The sequence below is a fragment of the Anas platyrhynchos genome, chromosome 18 (assembly GCF_047663525.1).
Source record: "Anas platyrhynchos isolate ZD024472 breed Pekin duck chromosome 18, IASCAAS_PekinDuck_T2T, whole genome shotgun sequence".
Lineage (NCBI taxonomy): Eukaryota > Metazoa > Chordata > Aves > Anseriformes > Anatidae > Anas > Anas platyrhynchos.
This window is the reverse complement of record NC_092604.1, coordinates 11,217,996-11,235,134: the sequence shown is the minus strand read 5'-3', so window position 1 is coordinate 11,235,134 and position 17,139 is coordinate 11,217,996. Positions and strand designations below refer to the sequence as shown.

The following is a 17,139-nucleotide window of genomic DNA, read 5'->3' as shown; positions in this document are numbered from 1 at the left end:
GCCAGGTTTCAGTTACCTTCAAAGCTGCTTCAGGCCCCACCTAACCTATAGGTTTAGCAGCTTCCACATCTTCCATAAAGATAGAGCAGCCCTACATAGCTTTCAAGGCATAGAAGCTTCCCAACACAAACACCCAGAACTCTTCATCCACAGGGAGAAGAGAAGAGAAGGACTCCCTGTCTCAGTAGGAGGCCCCAGCTAGCCACTAAAGAGGCATCAGGCAGGTCTGTGGGGCTCTCCCCCTGAGCCTCTGGTACCTGCGTCCAGATGGTACGCTCTGCACCTGCAGCCAAGAGTCGTCCACCGGTGGGGGCATTGGGGTGCTGATAGTGCTGGTGTTGATGTCCCCGATGATGTTGAGGGCCTCTTTCAGGGCATGGTACATGCGCAGCATTTCATCACGTCGCTGGGCCTGCTCTGCTGATTCCTCCATCAGCGTATTCTGGTCACCACAGGAATACAGGTTCGCCAGCAGCTCTGAGTGGATGAAGTCCTTGGTCTGCAGAGGAACAGAACAGAGGAAATCAGTTGCCACTGTGTCCCAGACCACTCCATTCTGCCCCCCACCTCAACCTCCTTTCAAGCTGCCTTCAGTTTTTCATACCCTCCCCACTTTTCCCCTTCCCTATGGCTCTCCACCTCTATCAACCAGTGGGATAAGTACATTGTTTATCATGAGGTGCATGATTGTCTTCGGCATGAGGTCTCTGATGGTTTTGTTGACAATTGCCATGTAGGAATCCACCAGATTCCTGATTGTTTCCACTTGTCTCTCCAGCTGAGGGTCCATGGAGTGCATGAAACTGTCTGATCCATTCTCCTCCGCTTCGCTGGCCTGCAGAGAGAGGCAGAAACAGGGCAGTTCTTCAAATGCAATACAAAATTAGTTTTTCATGACGGTTCAGTGAGGACAGAGGGAAACAAAGGAAGAGCATGCAATAAAACTTACACTTGCATTTTGAGCTGTGATTATCAGTACGCAGTTCAGCGTGTATATACTTCTCCAGCTCAGAGCTGAGGAATTTTAACAGTAAAGCTGCTCTTTTAGTGCAAAGTCACTACGCAAAAGGTAAAAGGCAACAGGGACTCCTGGCTAACATTCACAGGCTATGACTCTAGTGCATACTCAAAGCTATATTTTTACTTTTAGTGTTTACAGCTTCATGGAAGGTTTTTCATTTGAGCTCAGCTTTCCATGCTCAGATTCAGTTCAGACCTAAGAATCACTTACCATAAATTAAGCCTTACAGGCTCTCCAACATACATCATCCTTACCCTCATTATACAATGAGGAAACTTATCTGGAGAGGTAAAGTAACTGCTCAGACTGCAAGTAGGAGGTGGAATAACCTAGAAAACCTTCCAGATCACTAACTGCAAATTCTACATCATGGTTCTGAGCATCTTTTCTTCCACACAAAGCAGAAGAATCTGTCTTCCTGAAATTCATTGTTTAGATTTCTGTAAAGTAAAACCCAGAGCATGCTGTTTGACAGTAGGCAATTGCCAGAACTCATTCATTTGAGATCAATTTCAAAGTAACAGACCATGAAAGCCTTTGCTGCCTTTTTCAATGCTTATTTAAAAACTTGATTTTTAAAAGGAAAAAAATCTCTCAAACCATTCCAGGCTGACTGATTTGCAGCAGTGTAGGAAATTGCTTATCAGCTTCTGCTTCAGGGAACAAAATATATGAGAAAGGGAAAATTCCTTTGAGCATCTGAGCTTTTCTGAGGAAGATCTTACATAATGAATAAATGGAAAACCTTAGTAAGAAACATGAGGTAAAGGAAGTGGAAGTCGAACAAGATGACTCAAAAAGATGGTCAAAAAAAGATTTTCACCAAGATTCAGAAATCATACAAAAAGAAATAAAAAGAAAAAAATGAAAACTCAAACCAAGAACAAACAAACAGCGGGATCCAACATGAAGTACAAAGAGAAGAAAAATGCCTCTTGGGAAATTGTGACAAAAGGAAAAAAAGAACTATCCAGTGAGAGCCCCAGGGGACAACACAGAGAGGGTCACTTACTTTGTCCTTGTCCTGACAGGCCAGTTTGAGCACACATGAAAAAAAATAAAATAAAAAAGGACAAAAATGAAAAAAGATTTTTAGCTGATCTTAGAACTTAAAGAAAATCTTAATTTAGCACTGAGCAGACAAAACCAATCCCACTAAAAATGTATAAACACTTAAGTTACTCTGGAAGGAGAACAAGTGAATTGCTTAGTTAAAATGAAAATCAGCTCTGCAAAGGAAATTGCGTTATCAGCAGTACAGTGCAATTTATACTTACCTACTATCGTTACTTTTTATTCTTTACATAATGTTTTGAGACTGTCAAAATAGAGATCAGTATTCCTACGTGAAGCCACTCCATTTGCTCACCAATAGGTGGCACACATCCTTTATGAGTGTATGTTTAAGAGGCCCAATCTGGTCCGAAGTCGATTTGAAGTCACATCACTGATAAGGCCCAGAGTCCCTAATTTTATTTATTTATAAAATATCACATCAGTTTGTCAGGAAATGCATTAAGGCAGAAATATAATCTTCAACTGTAACAGGAAGGATGCATGCAAGAAGTCTATTGGAAGCAACAAATACAAACAGATAAGCAATTATCACTTTTCTAATGGGAAAAGTATTTATAGCAGCAGCTTCTCACACTGAGAAACAGGAAAGCTTCGAACAGGAACTCGTACCACAGATCTCTTTTAAAGGAGAGCAGAATGCTGACTGCAAGTGCTGCAGAACAAGGCTATGTGAAGAGAAGGAAAAAAGAAAATCCCTTCCTAGTTGGGAAAGGCAAGGAATGGGCAAACTATAAAAAAAGTTGTGAAGCTCCTAACAACGCCATGCAACAAATGGTACCAAGAAGCAATGGTACCTTTGCTCAACAGACACATACCACTTAGTAGCCAGGTAGTTAAGCATCCTTGTACTAGGGACTTAGTGCCTGCAGAACAGGAGAGCTCATCAAGGCAGTCTTTGACTACTTTGCCTCCCATCTGAGGTTGCCAGTTACTACATCCCAAGCTTCCTTAAAGGAAGCATCAGCACATATCAAAAATTTAGCTTTGTTCTAAAATATCCCCACGTCAGGAAAAAGACACAACCTTCATAGACTTATTTTTAACATACGAGTATGCAGCTATCCTTAAGATACATACTGTGTTCCTTCCCATTCCATTATTATTGCTTTAACTTACCCCAACACGTTCTGGGTAGACCCCTGCACGAAGGAAGGAAGCCTTCCAGCTATCCACTTCCTCCTGGGTCTCACAGGCCAGCTCCAGCTGCCGGTAATCCTTGTAAACATTTCTGAGAGGAAGACAAACATTTTACTCTTATCCACTGCAAAAGAGGCTGTTGCCCATATTTGAAAAAAGTGTCAAATGGCTAGGGTATCTTCCCATCATTTTCAGGCAGATTACTTGCTAACGTCCTTCTGATGTCCTTGTGGAGGGACCAGTAAATAAGTTTTTCATTAACAAGGCTGCCCCCACATCAGTTACTCCCTCAAACCTCTGGCCTTACCCTAAAAAGCCCCAGTTTCAACAGGGACTAAAAGATACTCCCTTTTCAATTTTGCTCACTATTGGACTTCAATCAACCCGTTTCCCTTTGTCTGTTATGGATTTCCTTATTTGCTCACTAAGAACAGTAATGTTTGATAATAAATATGGCAACCGTGGCCACGCAGCCACAATAAATAGCTGAAGCTCACACTGCAGACCACAAACTGGTGAATGAATTGGCAAACAGTTCTAAGACCAGAAGAAATGAAGCTATACTTCTCTTTAAAAGTCACCTATCTCCTCAACAATTAGTTTTAAAGGACAGCCACCAAAGGAAGATGTGCGTATCAATTGTTTGGTGTTGAGGTGTGAGCTTACCTCTGTTCAGTGTTGAAGAGAGCAAAGATGTGCTTGCTGGACATGAATCCCTTCTCAACATCTCGCAGTTTCAGGTTATCCACTGGCAACATGTACTTCTTCTCCTTCTCCTGAAAAAGGGGATCAGTAACAAGTCACTCGCTGCTCCAGGTGAAGCCTCTGTTCAGTCAGCAGAGAGGAGGCTGTCAGCAACACAGGCTGCACACCACCAGGGAGGCACTGGGAAGCACTCCCAACCCAGGCTGGGTACAGCAGACAAGTTTTCCTGTTACCCTTCGGTCATTCACACAGAACTGCACGCATCCACCACACAAAAAAGCCTCACCCTGACCAGAGCTCCCTCAGCCTCACTTACCAACACTGAAAAGCCAGCCAAAGAGCTCCTCAATGCATGACACTGCACCAAGAGTAGTGTCTTTGAGCATCGTTTCCCTATGTCCCTCACAAACAGACCTCCCATACCTTGCTGCAGCATCTCCTCAGGGACCATCAGCACTGGGGACATGCTGGCCCCATCCCAAAGACTCACAGGGAGGTTACTGCTTGCTCTGTTTTACACCACAATTGTTGGGCAAGAAGGGCTCAGTATGAGCTCTCTTGCCACATCCAGTCAGTCATATGCAGCCCTCACAGCCCACTGTTGTCATCTCAGTGTTTTTCTTTTTTTAATTTTATTTTTAAATAAAAATCTGATCAGTGTTCAAGAAAAGCCAGGCATGTGATAGAGAAGCTGTTTCAACACACATTAGGGACTATATCAACTTAAACTCATCTCTTTAGAGAAAGTGACATATTTCATCCTGTCACTGTCCTACACTTTAAAAGGGCTCACAGTACCCAGTACAGTATTATTTAAGCAATAATAAATACACATCAAAAGAGCAAAGAGTAAGTCTGACTACAATAAAGGGTACTGTAAGGCTACCTGAAGGCCTCCTGTGTTGAGAAAGACAAATAATTGCCCTTATTAACAGAAATCTCATGCACTGAATAGTTAGAAGCTTAAGTAATATGGGAACTTTACTGCCTGGTGACTTAAAAGCCACAGCCTAAAGCTGTCAGACTGGTCACCTGGAATTTTAAAGGGACCCATTTTTCAGAGTAACACGGTCTATAAGCTTCCTGTACCAGTTCCTACCAGGTACCTCCAGCTAGGAATAGAACAAGGCATCCAAAAGACAAACGCAACACTTTCAGTCCTAGGTATCATCTTTTAAAGAAAGAAACTTGATCTTAATTTTGATACATTCAGAAGCAAAGTCAGAAATTATTCTCCCTGCTTAGTTTCAAATCTGAATCGACAGCAAATTAACATAGGGAGTTTGGTTTAGAGTCCTCATTTTGAGCATCCTGTTCCAGCTAGATACTATACACCAAAATAACAAGAGGGGGAGCCATCACACTGGTCTCCAAAAGGCAGAACACAAGGCAAGACTCAAAGAAACAGAGCATACTTGTCTGTGTAAGCACGCATATGTGGCTGTTCCCTTGTGAGCATCTAGGGTCGGTAGACCTTTCTTGATTGGAAACGAGAAAGTGAGATTGCTCTTGTGGGAAATGAGAATGAAAAGCAAGATTGTCAGTGAGCAGAGACCCTAAAGATCCAGCTAGAAGACAAGGGCAGGGCAGAGCAGCAGATAACGGTGACAAAGCTGCTGAGCTCAAACACACACAGGAGAGCAAGACCAACCTAATGCCCTCCTAAGTTTCAGCTAAATCAATTTTGTTAAGAATACCAGACGTGACACAGTTCAGGCGAGCCCCGAAGATTAAACTATACCAGCCAATTACTAGTTTTATGCACCAAGAATATCCTAGGAATAAGTGACATCTAAAACAGGGATCACTTGGAGAGCTGCTAAACTCTCTACTCCCTCCCACAAAAGATATTGGGCTTCAAAGGAGGAAAACTATTCCAGGCGTTTCCCTGGATTTTTGAATATTAACAGTGTTAACGGGAGGGAGGCAAGCACTTTTGTGAGGAGACATCTGTCATCCAGGTGCTGGTCTCAGAACCACAGAGACCACGTTGGGCTCTATAAGCCAAACAGCTTCCAGCTTTCTACTGCTTTCAGTTATTATTATGCTAGGTTAGGTTGAACTAGTGACCCAGAAGCGAAGTACACTCACTGCTGACTCCCTAGGCAAGACGAGCCCATCCCATTGCAGCCTCACTTCACTGGAACTCCCTACATCAACCGGAGTCTGAGCTAGTCAAAAAATAACAGACAAGAACGCTGTCTGGGAAAAATCATTCTGTAGCATTAGAACCACATTATTGCTAAATTTCTATGGAATGAAGTCATTCTTCAGGGATAAGAAATAATCAAATAGTAAGGGAATCCCACGTCCTGATATAGAAATGCATGCTCTTTGCCAGAGTTTCAACTTTCACTCCTTCTGAGCTCTCGTATAAATGCTGCTACACGATCAAGACAACACTGTCTCTACGTGCTGATCTTTCCATACACCAAAGACCCATCTAACCGCCTGCCAGCATGAAACTTTAGTCCTCTGGCTCCAAGGTAGAAAAAAAGCAATCAAATTGGAGGGCGCCGCTGCAAGGCAACAACCCCCAGCCCACATATATTGCACACAGCGTAACGAGCCCCTGCTGCTCTCCATCTCCCCACACCTCCCCCCTTTAAGTCCCGTCCACCCCCCCAAGTCTTTCCAGCTTCTCAGTTTTCAGTCCAGCCTGTTTTATATCAACACTCTGACTTCATTTCCTGAATGTAGAGACAGGAAAATGAGGAACAAGCTGCCAAGGGCTGAGCCTCTCAGAACTTTGGCTGAGCCTTCTGCCCATATGTTAGCAATCCGGCAGTATGTGCTGTGGCTGAATAGCATCCTGGCCAAGGGGGGGAAAGGGCTTCTCTTTCTAGCTTTCCAGACTTAGAGGGGGAGAGAAAGAGCCAACACACATTGAAAAGGGAAAGAGTTTGTGAAATACTATATTGAAAGCTTGTCTGATCTCAAGAGGCTTACAGTTCTCTTATCTCCCCTCACCTATAGGAGGAAAAAGGGAAGACAAAACTCTCAGCAGCATAATATAGGTTCTGTAAGATGTGCATACGGGCTGCACATTAATCCGTAAGGCCAAGGAGAGGTAGCAAAGTTGTAGAAGCACTCAGACTAGCTGTAGGAAGCAGAACAGGGATGCTCAGTGTTGGCTAGGGAATGTCGCAGACACGGGGCAGGCTACCCCTGCTTGGTGCTGCCGTGCCTAACCAAGTCACACCGCTTGCATGGAGAACTGCAGGAAGATGACTGCAAGCTACTCACTCAGGCAGGATACGTGCCAGAGGATTGCTCCCCACCCCCAGCGTAGTGCAGAGACAGCCATATGGCTCTGTACTTCACATCTACCAGCACAGAAAGAAAATTCACATGGCCAGGAAGGAGACCAGGGTCCATTAGCCATTTGTAGTTGTGGAGTGTGAAGCACGGCAGGGGGGAAAGGGAGAGGGGAATGCTGCAGTTGCAACCTGATGATCTTGCACATCTTATTGTGACTGACTCCAAGATATTGGCTCTGGCCAGAGATGGAAGCTGTTTGTACTATCATCTGAATAGCTGTTGCCATCTTGTATATAATAACAGAGAAGAAACTCACAAGACTCAGCAGGCAGCAAGCCAGCCTGACTCAAAGCATTTCCTCCATTCAATCGGACAGTCTCAATAGCAAGTTACATTTTCCTGCTCTTGGATACATGTGAACTGAAGCTGACAGATGCATGTGTGGGCTCCTCTAAGGTTGGAAATTGGCACTCGCAGTACGAGAAAGTAATTGGCAGAATTATTAGGTCTCATTGCATTCAGAGACCAAGAACTAATTAAAGATTTCCCTGTAGCTGCTATGACAGACACCACCTCTTGCACAGAGGCAAGGGTCTACAGATATGGGAGAAGCACTGTCACCGTTTTAATTGCTGGCTATGTGAAATTAGAAACAATTCATCTTAGTCAAACCTCTTAATCTCCCTTCCTTATTGTAAGATGTAAAGTTCCACAAGTAAACAAACCTGCCCCAGAGATGACTGGAATTTCAGTCAAATTCTTTACGGCATTTTGGGATCCCCTGTAATAATATTCAAATGGAAAAAACATTAACATCATAATTAAGAACAAACACACTGCGTGGATACATGCCCACTACGCAATTGCTAGGAAAAGTGTCTAGAGAACAGACTGCATTATGTGAAAACAAGTTCGCTGAACGTTTTAAGTTGAACACCTCCAAGTGAGGTGCTATCAAGCACTCATCAATTTCTTGTTTTTACAAGAAAGATGCACAAGGAATTTTTTTTTTTATTTATTTTTTGCTAAGAAAGATACACACTGAATTCCTGAGCTGCACTTCTTTCAGTAAGCCCCAGTCACCCATAACACACAAGGTCATCTTTCCAAAACTCAGCCCACCTGTATCACTTTTACCCTCAGGACGTATTTCCTGGACACTGATCACTAATCCAAGCTGCAAAGCAGCTGTAATGGCTTGTTTACATAGGAAAGCAACGTGGGTTTAAGTTAAACAACACACCCTAAGATTTTAAGCTGATTTGGTTCGAAAGCTCTGTAGACATTATGCCTGGACTCATGTGATTAATCACAACTGTTACTGCTGGCTTAGTGAGCACAGCATTGGTAATCAGCTGCACTTGTGTTCCTCACCTGCTCATAAAGTACAGGATGAGACATCAGCTGAAGTGATGTGCAGACCAAAACGTGCAGTTCAGTGCATGGCGGCCACAACCAGCTGCCTGCAGCCCCAGGAAGCCATCAGAGGGTGGACGAGAAAATACATGCAGAAACCAAGTAGCTTAAGAACCAGAGAGGCTTCAAAGCCTCAAACCTGCACCTTCGTGACCTCTGAGGTCACAGTAGTGCCTGCCAGCCTCTGCAAAGGACAACACACTTCCTCCTGTACCTGCTTCTGTGCCAGGGCAGAGATGAACCCTCCTCAAGTATTTGATTTGGTTTGATCAGCAAAGCACAACGCACGTAATGTTGTGCCCCTCCAGGAAAAGGAGCCTTGGCTGTCCTTCCCCATCACAAGGTTAGGGCCAGGTAGGAGCTGTGGGCGTCCAGATTTGTGGCTAGAAATCTCAACTGTCCACCAGCGTGCACGGAGGAAAAGGCAACCCTGGAAGGGAGACGTGCGGCACGCATAAAGCCCTCTTTATCCCTGCAGCACCAGGGAGAGAGGGAGCAAACCGCACAGGCTGGGGAACATCTGGAATCGTTAGATGGGAGCCAAGCGGCACAGAAAGCGGCGGCATTCCTCAAGTTTCCATGCGAGGTAGGGAACCTTCCTTTCCCCCGCGCAACCCTATCCGCCAGCCGGCTCACTTCCTGCCAACCTCCGGCCTTCCCAGCAGCCAGCAAGCTCCTCCCTCGAGTCTAGTTAGCTTTCCACTGCCACGTCAATTGAGGCAGAAGGACAGAAGGGAAGCAAGAAGGGAGGGAGCGAAAACTACAAGAGGGAGGGAGGCTCGGCAATGCCAGACGTGGTGGGGGGAGAAAGACGGGCTATGGATTGCTGCTGCAGTAGCTGGAGGCGAGCTGCAAAAGGCAACTGGCCAAGGTGGGTCAAAGGACCCTATTGAGGGCTTGGAAGCAAAGGCTGATCTTGCTTGAGCTTTACTCCGGACTCCAGGCAAAGGGGTTGATCTACAGGACAGGGCTGGGCAGGAGGAGATGGTGCATGGGGCCTGGGTGCCCTCCCAGCCAGCTCCACTAACTCTTGTGCCAGATCTATCAGGGGGAGAAGAGGGGTTGAATGAAGCAACAAATTCTGCGCACCTACGTGGCAGCCAAAACTTCACATTTCCTCCATGAACTTCTGTAATTGATTTTTTTTTTTCCCCCTCCTCTTTCTAACAAAGGTGCAGCAAACCCCAGGTGGAAACCAGGTACCAGCCTTCTGACACCGGCACTGCAAGAAGGGGCTTGGAAGCTTGCTCTGAATTGGAAACACGCAGGAGCAACATCTCTTCTCAGCTGCCAGAAGAGGACGCTTCTTCACTCAGGACTTGGACCTTCTTTCACCCCATCTCTGCCCCCCAGAGCCCCATCCCAAAGGCAGGGAGGGGAAGGACTAATGAGCTGCTGAGAGCCGGAGAGCAGATCACAGAGGCTCCACTCCGTCTGCCCAGTGTTCAGACTACCTGTTCAGGACTACGAGATTGTACAGTAGTCTGCACATTGGTTAGGCTGTGCTGGGATACACCACACACTGCCAGTGCTGCACGGGGACGGCAACACCTGCACGGCAGAGGGACATGCTTGGAGAGGGTGGTGGGCTGCGGGAACAGCTGCATGCAAAGTCCATCCCTCAGCCTGGGAGGATAACACCCTTTGAGGCCATGCTTGATCACTTTTACCTGCCTCTTCACCAGCCTACTCACATCCTTCTTGTTCCTTCTCTCCCCTTCACCCCCCTTCTTTTAGCTTCACGCACTCGTCCCAGGGGTGGCTGCATTCAGGATGGCTTGTGTTTTACGTACTAAGCTTTGCCATAAAATACAGGGATAAACCTAAGAGCCTGGTGGAGTTACAACTGCCTTGCACTTTGCTACCTGAGAAGGCACGATCAAACAGAGAAAGGTGATTTTACATCTTAAAGAACGTTGATCATTTACAAAAGAAAAAGGATTGAGAGTTGGAGGTTTGGATGTTCTGGAAGTTGTTTGCTTTGATGTTTGTCTGGAAAAGAAAGAAAAGAAACAGTGAGTGAAAGCATAAGTAAGGACTGGGTAAGAGAAAAGAATAGTGTTACCCAGGAGAAAATATGCACTTGAGAAGAAAATAATGAATGAAAGAGTTCCACAGATGATGTAAAGAGAAGGAACGTGTTTGAGAGCACCTGAAAACAGGAGAGGAAGCACCTCAGAGCAGATCTGCTCCTATGGCCTTCGAACAAACTGGGTACAAAAACCAGGCTGCAGCTGGATTGTCAGTCACCACCTCCTTACAAGCTTGCGATGACTTGTGGGGATCAGCACAGAGACAAAAGGATTTCTGCCAGCTGAGCTGGGCCTTAAGGACAGACTGCTGGTGGCAGGGGGGATGGTGCAAGTGGGGGCTGCATGCATGCGTAGCAGGGGAACAACTTCAGTATTGATCCATGTATCTATTTTTAAGCTAGAATTGGACACAAGACACTGGCAGGTACAGAATAAGCAGCTATCTAATGGCTGTCAGTAAGGTCACATTTTCCCCAGGACAAGGGAGAGTACCTCTGTACTTTAAGCAAAAGGGAAAGCAAAGAAAGCCCAAGCACAACTGAGGCAGCAGGAATCAACATGATGCACAGGGTTATGAAGCATCCCCACACATAAACCTGAAAGCACCTAGAATTTGCACACACAGGAATCAAAAGGCACTGCTACTGCATGCAGCTCACCAGTACTTCTACACCAGCAAGGCCATATTCTTCTCAGGTAGTCACCTGCTACTACAAACCCCAAATTTCTAGTCCATGATTTACCCAAGGACAGAAGGTCCCATCTGTATCGTACATTCACACAAACTGCCAAAGGAACAGCAGATACATCCTCTGTGCCTGCTTCTCCACAGAGGTCCCCCTCCAGCAGGGAGCTTTATGAATAGGAACCACCAAGCACAGGGCTCAGTGCATCTTGCCTACAGGGTCCTCATCACCAGAAGCTCCAGCCCAGCTCACAGCCCCTCTTTTACGGCCAGAGGGAAATCCCTGTGGAGAAGCAGGCACTGAGGATTTCATAAGGGATTGAGGCAGGACTATTTGAATCAAGTCCTTGAAGCGTGTCCACTACAGCACTGGTCAGTGTGCTGTGGTGCTGCGCTGATGCTTTGGCCCTGGGGACACTGTGGCTTCCCCGAGCAGGGAAATGGTGTTCTGCATTACCAGCAGGCAGAGCACGCTCCTCTCTGCCTCCCACAGCTGGCTTGCAGCACAATTCCCCAGCGTTCAGGAGGTGCAGGTACCTCAGGAGGGTCTCCAGGTCTTGGGAGGCCAGCTTTCTGTGGGGCCACTCTCCATAAGGCCAGCATTTGACTCATTGAGAGGAGACAGGAAGAAAAACAGAGAGCCCAGGAGCACACACACACACACAGAAATGCTCTTGGCAGCAGAGCAGAGTAGGGAGCCAACTTTCCACCCCCGCCTGGCCTGCTCTTTCCTTCCCCTCCCATTCCCCAGCACACTCCTTCAGGCCCCTCCAGAGCATCAACAGCCATGTCCCTGCTAACATGTGATGCTGGGCCCTTTAAGACATTTTAAGTTTCAATTCCTTTCTTCAGAGGCAGAGGAAAAACAAACCAGCATTGCGGAAAGCCTGGTATTTCACTAATGGGGTCCAGATGTCTCCATTCCTCAGACTCTGGGTCCTGGCTTGCAAAACAGGGCAGGGAGAGGCTGCGCCCCTGCTCCCCCCAACGCCCTGCTAGCTTAGCCTTTCCCCTGACCCCACCACACCATTTCACCCTGCTCCTTCCCCCATCGCCACCCACAGCCCTGCCACCAGCACTTCCAGAGGCACACGACAGATTCATCTCCCTTCTCGTGTCCTCTGGAAAGCCGCCAGAGCACAGGGGAACTGGGACCAGCGAGTCTGCAGAAGCACAGAGCTGGGCAGACAAAGCCTCTCCCTTCCTCAAAAAGCTGAGGAGAAGAAAGATCATTGTGTACAGCCTTAAAAAAAAACAAAACAGATTATTTCAGAAACCGTACGGGACATGGATCCTCCTGCTTCTGCATTAGTGGGGAAGCAGAGATGTGGACAGGCACACAGATAACCCTGTCTGACAGAGGGCCGTGCACTGCAGACAACCCTACAGGATGGAGCCAGCCACACACAAGACTGAGGTTTGGGATGGGAATTCCCATGTTCAAGGCTCTCCAAGCTGCCACTGAAACGCAAACATTTATCTTCACTCTACTATGAAGTCCAGGTGGAAGCTGCTTTATTTCTGCCCCCCCCCCCCCCCCCCAGACAGCCAGTGATCAAAGAGCTGAACCTGGGGAGGAATCAAAAGCACGCTTCCCTTTCCCCCCTGCTCCTGCTCAGCTAAAAACAAAGGCTCCTTTCTCAGGAACTGCTCAGACTTTGTCAGCACTGCCTCTCCTGTGTTTAAGGGACCCAGGCCAGCAGGGGATTGCTTTAATTAGGCAACCCTACCTCTTGCTATGGAGAAGGCAAATGGTGCAGACCTCCAGTTGCTATTGACCCCCTAGGTTGCACTCCCCTGGGAGGGAGGAGAGGTCCAATCCCCATCCCATGCAACTGGAATCTATCAAGAGTTTATGCTACAGTCCTCCCTCCCACTCCCCAGGGGAAAAACAAGGAGTTCTGATCATCTCTGCAATACAGATGTAGCAGTTGGCTTTGATTAAACTACTTGGTGTTTATAACCACCCAATCAGCGTATGTAACCTGGAGGAAAGTGAAGCCTCCACAAGCAGCTCTGAATACCCAGGTCAGGAGTCTCAGAGCAGAGACGCACTGATTTAGCCAAAAGACATCTAATGCCCAGCTCTTCAATTATGAAATCTCTGCCTGCTCATCCATAGCAGCACCACAGCAGTCTCCATGCAGAAAGTGATATTTAGAGGCTGATTCATCACCATATTTGTCATCACTTCCACCTGCTGAGAATGAAACAGACCCACTGATCTCAACTAGACAAAAATCCAGGCTCAGCTACAGCTCCCAGGCACACTGTGTGCCTCAAAACACCTGAGTGACAAAAAACAGAGTGAGGGACAGCAGTTTGATATCAGAAGCCCTCTGAACACACTATCAAAATATCAATATCGCACACAAAATATCAACTCTGAACACATGACTACACCATAGCGGGCATTTTTCAACTCCCAGCATACTGAGTGGGGCTAACTCTTGTGATTACATCCTTATCAAAAGCATCTAATTATTCTTTTATTCTTTATTCAGTATAATCAAAGACAACAATTATCTACCTTCATCTTGCAGAGGAAGCAGCACACTTGACAATGCCACTTTCTTTCAGGACAACTCTAAATGCTTACATCGTTTCCCTTATTTCCCACTGAAGCAGAAAGATACCGTACCACAATGCCAGAATTCTTAATATTCACCACTTTTAAGCAGCTCTACAGAGTTGGCCCATGTTACTCTCAGTGATATTCTACACATTACTATTTCAATCAGCAGTACTCCAACCATTCATAGCTGAGAATTTTACAAATACACATTAACTGGTTCTATATTGAACATACCGTGAGACTTTCTTGCTTTGCAGGCTTAGGAACTGAATCCTGGAGATGTTACTTTACCAAAATTCAGAAGGAACCAGCATTTCAGCTGCCCCTTCAGCTCTACACAGAAAGGTGACAGCTTTCTTTGCAACCAGAACAGACGCATGAAAATCTCTGCCACACTCCTTCAGAAAACTCACCGTGGCTGCCCGACAAATACCAAAAAGTCCAGATCTTGGACTAACACATTACTCTTGAATATAACTGTGACAGGAAGCCAAAAAAATATCAGATTCATTCCTAGTGTCTGTCAACTTTCTGCTGAGCCAGGGCTTCAGGTACAGGTTACTCCCTGTGCATCAGGGAGGCCAGACCAATTCAGAAAAGCTCAGCAGTACTAAAACTGCTGGTAACCAGGCCCAAGGAGGGTTTAATGGCTTCTGCTTATGTCAGAAGCTGCAGACAGTACTCAGAAGGCACACCTGGAACAGCAAGAGCTGAACGCTTAATTCTAACAGACACCCCAGACTCAAGTCTCAGAGCTGAGCAAGCTACTCACCTCATCGTCCTTATACCAGGAGAGGTTCTCTGCTGTCAGGACAAACCAGTACTCCTTGGAGCCACCCTTCATGATCCCAATGTTGTTGATGGTGAGCCAGCCCTTCCGGATGACCTAAGGGGTTTGAAGCAATAAGTATCAATAATATCTCTAAAAGCCCAGACTTAAGTGACAGAAGAAAGAGCAGAGGGTACCCCTACACACAGAATCACGTGGAAAGACAAGGAACACCGTGCTCTCTGCTGCTGCCAGAAGAGCCCCCCACTCAACTGGCCAGTGAAGGTTTGTCTCAGAAGGGCCAGGAATAGCACAAAAAGGATGCAGGAAGAAACCTGGCTGTGCCTTATATCCTCTGCCAAGGGAAAGAGATACAGGAAGAACTGCATTGAGAGCTCCTTGGACACTGGCACAACTACAGAAGCACCAGGTCACAGCAACACACCCAGAAAAGACCATGCCCAGAGAACACCAAGGCAGCAGTGCACCTTTTGGCACACTGCACGTGAGGTGTGCTTCACCCAACTCAGGAGTGTGGGAAACCAGTTTGAGAGGAAGAGATGAGCAAATAACTCAAGGAATTGAGTTTAATAACAAGGATACACTAAGTACAAGAACAAAATGGTGCATCTGGAATTAAAAGGCTGGACTTTAGCATACTCATGTATTCAAGTAGTCGTTAACGTAGAGCAATACAAGCTCCTGTATGTAACTCTGTTGAGAAGCCAAGCTGTTACTCTGTGGAACTCCAGTTCACCACGTGCTGCTTTAGAGCCTCGAACACAATAATCAAATACAAGTAATAAAATACAAGTATGCATCAGCTTAAGGCATTAGCTTTTATGTCTTACTGCACTGTTAACACCCAGGTACTTCTGCATGCGCTGTGTGTAGCTTGTTGAATGGCTTGCTTGTTGAAAATGACTGCACTGCATATTAGGAAGTTCCACTGTGTGAGCAGCACAGTCCTTTTACCTAATTTAACCTATAAAGGTAAACGTCAGAGCATTGGATCTTCACCTCATGCCCACTGATAAGCCTGAGATAGTCCTATTCTCTCTGTGGACAGGAGAGGGCAGTGAAACAGAACTCCAGAACCCTGGATTACTGCTTTTTATTTCTACCCACTCAGATGTGCCAGCAACCCTAGGATTTTCCTCAACATACTACCTTTTCACCTCATTTATGCTTCACATGTGCCTAGTGCCAGCTGCCTTCCTCTCCCCATTCAGCAGCAGAGGGAATAATTTGCCTGTGCGCTGCTCTTGCCTTCCCAGATGCAACATTAATGTTCATTAGCACACCCTGCTGAGTGGCCTTCTACTCACCAGGATCTCATCCTGCAAAGGGGAACCATAGCAACAGCAGCAGAGCAGAGAGCAGGAGAGGAGCAAAGAGAGGAGAGATTGTTACTAGGAAAGCTGGAGCAGGAGAAGAGAGGCTCAAAAATAAATTGGAACCCAAGTCTTCTACTCCAGGCATTAACAAAAGTAACCCCCATCCCAAAATAAAACATAAAACCTGCTAAAGGGAAAAGCCCAGGCACTTTACAGGTTGGTCCAAAGCTTGCCCTTTCTGCTCTTTTGCAGCCAGCTCTTCAGCAAGGTATACCACAGGGTTTGAGGCTCCCTACAGCCGCTCCGAGATCCTATAAAGTGTGTGGTTGGACAGTTCATCCTGATGACCTACCTGCCAACAACACTGAAACAGTCTGCATGTTTGTGTGCAGGGAAAGGCGATTACACACGTTCTGAAGCAAATTGATGTTAGGAATGAAGGTCTTTAAAAAGATTAACTGAAAGCATTTGTTTTTATTCCCTATGAAACTGCTCGTACAGCTTTGTTTCTACAGGACCTTCTAGCCTAGATAAGCATTGTCATTTTCCTAGCAAATCTGGAAGGTGTCATTAGCTCCTTTTTAATTGGATGTGCAATCCTTACAGTTCCTGAAGGAATAAGCAGACTCCTCCCCTCCACTGCTGTCTTCTCCCAATGGAGATGTTCTTATATATAACCAGTGCAGCCATGGCTATACATATCTGTCTCCCTGTACAGGGGGGTTAACTATTTCCAGCAACATTTTCCATCTGAGTGCCCATGAACTCTTGAAACCCCTTTCCAGAAAGTGGATACCACTGATGGGAAAGACAAGCAGGCATGACAAGTCTGTCTTGTAGCAGACCTAGCAATAATTGGACTCAAAGTGAGAGTTTATTAGTAAGTGGCTCAAATGTGAGTGTATCTACAAGATCCTAAAGTGTTCTGTGCTACCTCACTTCAGTGAAAGAGCTGGCACAGCTAGCAAAGGGGCTGAAAACCCAGGGATGTACATTAACAACATTAATAGTTATTTCTACCAGAAAAGAAAGACCAGACAGCAAGCAATGAGCTTACATAAGGTGGTGTACCCCTTCTGGCCATAAAAGACTAGATCTTGATTATCAAACATTCATTTCTCTC

At 46.1% G+C, this 17,139-nt stretch overlaps 1 protein-coding gene and 1 long non-coding RNA gene across 23 annotated transcripts in view; one reads left to right on the top strand and one right to left on the bottom strand.

The window, feature by feature from the left end:
* The window catches only part of DNM1 (dynamin 1), a 67,558-nt gene that overhangs the window by 9,885 nt on the left and 40,534 nt on the right, over nt 1-17,139 (bottom strand). For 12 of the 22 annotated variants that reach the window (XM_038165097.2, XM_038165104.2, XM_038165095.2 and 9 more), the window contains exons 14-20: nt 16,008-16,019; nt 14,683-14,796; nt 3,902-4,011; nt 3,215-3,326; nt 2,034-2,045; nt 665-835; nt 258-499 (exon numbers count right to left, since the gene is read on the bottom strand). In XM_038165097.2, the coding sequence (XP_038021025.1) occupies nt 258-499; nt 665-835; nt 2,034-2,045; nt 3,215-3,326; nt 3,902-4,011; nt 14,683-14,796; nt 16,008-16,019 (773 nt within the window). The remainder of the gene's footprint in view (nt 1-257; nt 500-664; nt 836-2,033; nt 2,046-3,214; nt 3,327-3,901; nt 4,012-14,682; nt 14,797-16,007; nt 16,020-17,139) is intronic. The other 10 variants (XM_072025200.1, XM_072025198.1, XM_072025197.1 and 7 more) reach the window with 3 other exon arrangements.
* LOC110353293 (uncharacterized) lies at nt 9,352-10,444 on the top strand. Its single transcript, XR_002403613.3, has 2 exons — nt 9,352-9,488; nt 9,790-10,444. It is a non-coding gene; the product is annotated as an uncharacterized lncRNA (long non-coding RNA).